Source organism: Triticum aestivum, chromosome 6D (genome assembly GCF_018294505.1).
Source record: "Triticum aestivum cultivar Chinese Spring chromosome 6D, IWGSC CS RefSeq v2.1, whole genome shotgun sequence".
Taxonomy (NCBI): Eukaryota; Viridiplantae; Streptophyta; class Magnoliopsida; order Poales; family Poaceae; genus Triticum; species Triticum aestivum.
The window spans coordinates 394,638,248-394,645,235 of NC_057811.1; the positions used below are offsets into that span (position 1 = coordinate 394,638,248).

Sequence of the window (6,988 nt, forward strand, 5' to 3'; positions counted from 1 at the left end):
GTACATCCTCTTGATGAAGATGCATGTCTAACAGGTACCTAGTTTCTTGATGGCAAGATGGCAGTGCTATGTCGTGTACAAAGGGAAGGTTCCAGGGGTGTACAACGAGTGGCCTGAGTGTCAGGCGCAAGTGAATGGGGTCTCGGGCGCCACCCATAAAGGCTTCAAAAGCAGACAAGAAGGAGAAGCTAGTTACTTGAGGTTCACGGTAGCGCGAGAGAGAACTCGTAACCGCCGCCTCATGTACTGCATAGTTCCGCTCTCACTCATAGTGATAGCTCTTCTCGCGTATACCATTGTTTAGATGGATGACGTTGTAGTTGCAAGTATTCGAGACTTGCATGTATCGCTATTTTCGAGATGATGACGAGATACCACTTTGTGTTGGATGATGATTATGATGAGACTATTTGTATGTATATGCTATGATTACATTTGTGGCCTCGCAGCCATTTGTATGTGTATCATGATGACATTTGTATCTGCTAAAGATTCTTGTATAAAGCCTATTCAAATACAAAACAAATATAAAAAAAAACAAAAACTACTAAAATTAGCAGTAGCGAGTGGAGAAAAGTTAGCAGCAGCGTGACAGTAGCAGTAGCGCGTCCAGCCAAAGCGCGCTAGAGCTATTAGCAGTAGCGAGCTTGCATGAAGCACGCTGCTGCTACACTTGTATAGCAGGAGCGCGGGCGCGCACGCGCTGCTGCTAAGGTTAGCTGTAGCGCCTTATTAGTAGCGCCGGTCCCCGCGCTACTAATATACCTAGAACCCGCGCTGCTGCTAGGCTTTTCCCTAGTAGTGCATAGTCCCACAAACAAGTCACGTACTTGCCGATACACATCATTGATAATGTCCAAGGACTATCTTTATTCATAAGCACATAGGAAATATCATCATACATGATTGCCTATAGGGCATATATCCAATAACGAGTGGCAGCTCCGGCTTTGCTTCGACCTCTGTCGCCCGCCGCCGTAGCGTCAACGTTGGAGCTGGCCCGTCCCGCACCGCGCACAGCTATGCGTGGTCAGCCCGTTTCGCACTGCTGGCCCGCCGGCCTCTGAATCCTTCACCCGCTACTCCTCAAGGGCATAGGTGGGTGTCAGTGCCCGCTCCACTGACGCCGCAGACGCGCACGCAGCCCGCTGTGAGAGGCAGCGGGCAAAGGAGAGGGCGACGACATCGGAGGTGGCCGCATAGTCCTCCTGCTGCCGCCGGGGTTGCTGACGGTGCTTGATGAGGATGAGCGGCTCCTCGCAGCTTTCTACCGCCGCTCATTTACGACAGCAGAGACGGATGCCCACCGGCTCCGTCGAAAAAACGTGAAGACGCTTCAGCTAGGTCTGGAGTAGTCCGCGCATAGGCAGCGGATAGGCCAGCGGCGGAGGCGAGAGCAGCGAAGCTCAAGAGGCAAGAGAACTGCGTCGTCCAGAGGAATGAACCACTTCGTCGACTCCCTTTGTCCTCCTCCACGTCATCGAAGGCTCCGATGATGGCTCCGACGACACCCTCCCGCACCCCACCCTGCTCCTGTCACCGACGCCTACAACAGAGCTGGTAAGCGAAAGGGCGATCGGCCGGCGAGGAAGTGGTGAAGAAGCTCGACCCTCTCTCCATCTGTATTTTTGTTCTTAGTAATTCTAGTTTAGAACATATGTCTGCCGGCTGAACTGTGGTGCTATTTTGGTCTATGTTCGGATTTTGTGGATTTCTATCTGCCGATTTATATGTCTGTTTGTTGAATGTCTATTTGTTTCGTTGATGATCTAAGTAGTTTAATTTCATGTTGCATGCGTACTATGAATTTGGTGTATCAGATATAAGGTACACTGTTGTGGACGCAGAGATTAAAAAATTGATCGGGCACGTCCGCGAACGTATGATTTGGTATGCATGACCGTAGATGCTCTTACAATCAATACGGCTTGTTATCATCTCAGTGAAGTGAGGGGCGTGGACTGTGATGACGTGAGGGATCGTGGGACTGAGCACCCCCTCTTGGGTTCTCCTTGTGCATGTGGTTTGGAGACCTCTGACTGATCTTGTACTTTGATTTCCCTCTGTCAGTGAAATGATACGCAACACGGGTGTATTCGTGAAAAATAAAAAGAGGGAGGGATCGTATGGAAGCTGTGGCCACAACACAAAGCATTATCCCTGTTTCTTTCAACAATAGCTGTATAGGCGGACAACATCACACCAGACACCACTCACACACACTCACAATACAATACAATACTGATAGGGTACTGCTACACACAACGTCCCTGATGACATGAGACTGCTGAACAGCAATTCAGCACGCGTTGGGCCTGAACCCGACGACACCCTGGCCGACACCGTAGAGCACCTCAAAGGTACGCTGCTGCACATTGCCGATAATGTCGTGCATGCCGTCATCGTCTATAGGCGCGAACGCGAGGCAGTTCTCCAGCATGATACCGTTGGCATCGAGGTAGACAACAGCGCCCCCGTCGAATACCAGCGCGACGGACGGTATCATGACTTTCTCCTGGCCAGCCAAGTCAAAGCACGTGTCCATGAGGCTCCTCGGCGGCGCAGCAGGGTACTGCGTCATGTTGGCCTTGAACGCCGACGAGAGGGCCTGGTACGCCGTTGGTGGTAGCCGCGTGACGACGGTGCCGGAGTCCATGAACGTCCCGGCGGAGAAGACGGTGGGTGGTAGACTGAGTTGATTTCCGGCCACGATTATGCCCTGGAGGACGACGAAGTAGAACGTCGCCTCCGCTTCGGATCCTACCATCCGCGTCGTCGCGAATCCCGACGTGTTGCTGGGCGCGCCGAGAGTCAGGAAGCCGGAGAGGAACAGGGTAGGCGGCAGGCAGTATGAGAAGGCCTTCCCAAACGTTGCCGCCGTCTGCGACACGAGGGATTGTGCTTTGCCACCTAGCCCCATGAGCCCGTCGGTTAGGTCATCGAACCCCGTCTCGTCACGGCTGCACCCAAACTGGAAGTTGCTGACGACTGTCGCCGAGCCCGAGCCCGAGCCCGCTAGCGCCAGCGTGTCGGAGCCGTATGTCCCGGCGGTGCTCGACCCGTCGCTGTAATGCACCACGTACTGGCAGTCGGAGCTCATGCAGCCGTTTCCCGCCTCGCCGAGCTGCGAGCATTCCGCGGAGCTGCAGGAGATCGCCGCGTAGGTGGTCGACTTGCTGGGGTCGTAGCCGCCCGAGGTGCGCCAGTGCACCCATGACACGTCGCTGGCTGTGTCCACAATCACGGTCTGCTGAACCGCCGGGGAGCCGAGGCCGACGGTGATCAGATACTCCAGGGTGCCCACGGTGTATCCCAGTTCAGTCGGCACGCTGACCTCCGATTGCTGGATACCGCCGAGGCGGCGCTGGACGTAGGCGGCTCGAACCTTGTCGCGGCGGAGCAGATCCTCCAACGTAGGCGCCTCCTTTGTGGGAAGCGGCGAGCACGGGCCGTGCCTGTGGTTCAAGGCAACCGTGGCTCCACCTCCACTGGACGACGATGGAATCACTGGGAAATCGACGCAACGATGGAAGGAACAAATCGTGAATAAGTTGCACAAAGCTGCGACATCCGTCCACACCACCGATCTATATACGTACCTTTGCGCTCGGACAGACGGCTTGAGGCTTGACCGCTGCACTAGCGATGAGGCAGAGAATGCACGACAGGAGGAGCAACAGCTGCGAGACGTCGACGAACTCCATGGCGACTTGCCCCGATGGAAATCTGTGGGGTATTTCTTGGGGAGCGCGACCACTAGTAGAAAAAGGGGCTTTTACCCCGGTTGGTAAGGGCCTTTTGTCCCGATTTTCGAACCGGGACTAAAGGTCGTTACTAAAGCCCTAACCTTTAGTCCCGGTTCTTACACGAACCGGGACAGAAGGTTCTCCACGTGGCCGCTGCTGCCAGCCCAGGCAGGGGGGCCTTTGGTCCCGGTTGGTGTAGGTAGGGCCTTTTGTCCCGGTTGATGTCACCAACCGGGACCAATAGGTATCCACGCGTCAGCATTTCAGGGGCTGGAGTTTTTGTTTTTGTTTTTGAAGGGGGGGGGGGGGTGGGGGGTTTTGGGGGGTTAATTTAGGTGTTTCATATATTGTGTTAGCTAGCTAATTAATAGAGAGAAGTGTCCTCTCTTATCTCCGTGCTTGGTCGACGCTACGTACTATATACGTATGGAGAGGACTTGACACGCTAGCTAGTAATCAAATGAAGGAAACAGAAGATCGTCATGAACATATGCATACAGAGAGAAGTGATATCGACCACCTCTCCTTCTCCGAGAGATTGGTCGAACAACAAGTTCTCGTATATCTATCCGACACTACCGGCTACATATATACAATAATTATCTCTTACAATATAATCTCTTAATTAAATTGTAAGAACACAGGGTCCACATAGTATTCTCCGTTTTCAGCGATCACGTGGTCAAGGAAGAATGCCGCCAATTCCTCTTGAATTGCTCGCATACGATCTGGTGCTAGGAGTTCGTCCCGCATCCGAAAGATCTAATTTGAAGAAGGGGGTCAATACATATATATATATGAATAAATGAAACTCAACACAAATGATGGTAATAGAATAAAATTGTGAATATTATTTCTTACGCACTTCATATTGTTCGTCAGTGTAGCCCCGCTCACAGGTCGTGTAGCAGATGGACTCGCAAATGTAGTATCTACAGTAATTATTCCCGGGTTCCTGCCACAACCACTTTACAAGAAATAAAGGTCAATCAAACTGATAAGCAAGCATGCTAAATGGTATTGATGGAACTAGCGCTTGAATCACTAGGAGATGCGCGGAACAGCTTCTTCGGCAGTCCCGGAGCTTTTTTGGTGAATTTTCTCCAAACCCTGCCAGACAAAGAAAACAATTACTTGATATCAGGAAATGAACAAAGTTGCTGATATGGTGGATAATGATCGATTTAACTTACTTCTCGAGCATTTGACTCATGTCCGCATAGTCCTAGGGATCTTTTCGTCTCGAGTCTAAGACGGTTAGTACTCCCTGCTCAAGCTTAATCTCTAGGAGAATATAGTGGAAGCTGCGCATGCATGCATAAGTCATCAATTACATTACCATAACCTGGACTAATAAGGGAAACTGAATATGCACAAGACAGTAACACTCAGTTGAAGTTGTAAGGAAAGAGTATTATATCTTTGTTTTGATTTAATACCAACGATCGTAGCAAGTTGGCCTCGGCTTCTTTGGCATGTTTTTCAACCGTATATGCATCTATGAGATTTGTGTTAATGAACCCAATATCACCGATTTGTCTTTTCTTCAATTCGGCGATCTTCAATCTGCATAATATAGTCAGGATAATTATAAATACATGCAATGAAAGAGCTTACCTATATAAAGAGACTTAATAATAGAAGTAGTACTACTTACAGACAGTAGCAAGTGATCGTTGTTTTATCGAGGGCCTTTTGATTGAAAAACTGGAAGAACTCCTCAAATGGAACATTCAGCAGTTCAATTCCAACGAGGTCATGCTCCGGTTTAACTCTCAGCGTCAAAGTATTCATCCCATCAGACTCTCTGCAGGTTTTCATGTACCAATCATGTAATCTTCGCATCATCGTTGTTAGAGATCTTTCATCTTTGACGAGAGGCTTCCCGTAATGGTATTTGTGTTCGTCCACCTCCATGATTTCATAATGTACATCATCGGGCAGGTAATATCCAATATTGCTATAACCGGGCACAATCCTCGGATCATTAGCGACGATGTCGCTAGACACCTTGAGCGGGGGGCACGATTGGTTCGCTTGTTCGCCGAGCTGGGCAATTTTTTTCCCAGCTCGTCGTTCTTTTAACCTTTGATCACTGACAGTACTTCCCGACCGCTCCGCTTCGGCAAATGTCTTTGCAAGAATGCGCTCATAGTTGCCTCTCGGCGGAGACTTTGGTGGTTTTGTCAGGGCAGCCAGAGTGCGCTTTGCTTTCACCGGATCTACCTTCTCCTCCGGAGGTGGTTGTTTCTTTGCTTTCACCCCTTCAAAGAAGTTCGTCACTTCGGCTCGCACGATCTTCGTGGTTTCCTCCTCGGCCCTCTCATATGGTAACTTCTCTGGAGTCTTCAGAGAAGGACCGAATCTGTATTGCCTCCCGCCTCTGGCAGCTATACTGCTAGACGCCGGCAGAGCAGACGGAGTGGCTGCGGCTGTCTTCTTTCCTTACTTACGAGGCGGAGGAGAAGGACTACGACGCGCCGGAGCAGCCGGAGCGGCGGCGGGTCTCTTCCGCCCTTGCTGACGAGGCGGAGAAGGAGGAGGCTGGCTGCTCTGGCACGCCGGCGCAGGCGGAGAAGGAGGCAGAGTGCCGCCACGCGCCGGAGAAGGAGGCTGAGTGCCCTAATCACTCGCCGGAGGAGGAGGCGGAGTGCCGCCACGCGCCGGAGAAGGAGGCTGAGTGCCCTGATCACTCGCCGGAGGAGGAGGCGGCGGAGTGCCCTTACTCGCCGGAGGCGTCCAGTTCGTAAGGTTAATGAGCTCCTTCCGCCATAGGCACGGAGTCTTCAGAGCTAAACGCAGCCGAGTCTCCCCTTCACCGGTAGGGTGGTCAAGCTGGAGGTCCTCAAATCCCTCCATTATTTCATCCACCATTACCCTAGCATATCCTTCTGGAATCGTCCGGCAATGGTAGGTTGCGCCGGGTTCAGGAGGTAAAACATAGCCAACAGCCGCCTTGACTTTAAAGTTCTGCCATTGCGCCATAAGGTGGCAACGTTGAGACTCCGTGATAGCATCCACGGGGTAGCTAGCAGGAGCCGTCAAGACATGCTCCGGCTGAAGCAGCTCGGTGGAAGCCACGCTGCTTCTCCGCTAAGATGGCGGGGTAGCTTCGGGGGTAGTTTCGGCATGTCGATTGTCGTCTCGTTCCTCTAGCGCTTGAACCCTTTCGTGCAGCTTCTGAATTTGGGTCCGCTCCATTTTTTCCTCCTCTCCTAGCTTTTGTAACCGCCTGCGTCCGG

At 51.7% G+C, this 6,988-nt stretch overlaps 1 protein-coding gene across 1 annotated transcript; it reads right to left on the minus strand.

Annotated features, from left to right (window-relative positions):
• Positions 1-2,299: 2,299 nt before the first annotated feature.
• On the minus strand, positions 2,300-3,704 carry LOC123141719 (aspartyl protease family protein At5g10770-like). The gene is made up of 3 exons (XM_044560798.1): positions 3,596-3,704; positions 2,916-3,507; positions 2,300-2,828 (listed from the first exon to the last, which is right to left on the minus strand). Exons 1-3 carry the CDS (start codon positions 3,702-3,704, stop codon positions 2,300-2,302), a joined length of 1,230 nt encoding a protein of 409 aa, XP_044416733.1.
• Positions 3,705-6,988: the final 3,284 nt, after the last annotated feature.

Excerpts from the sequence above, each read along its gene's own strand:
- LOC123141719 (XM_044560798.1), bottom strand. The coding sequence starts at position 3,704 with ATGGAGTTCGTCGACGTCTCGCAGCTGTTGCTCCTCCTGTCGTGCATT. Across the intron at positions 3,508-3,595 it reads CTGTCCGAGCGCAAAGGTAC|TGATTCCATCGTCGTCCAGT; the intron begins GTATATAGATCG and ends TCGATTTCCCAG. Across the intron at positions 2,829-2,915 it reads CTAACCGACGGGCTCATGGG|CCTCTCCGGCTTCCTGACTC; the intron begins GCTAGGTGGCAA and ends GCCTACCCTGTT.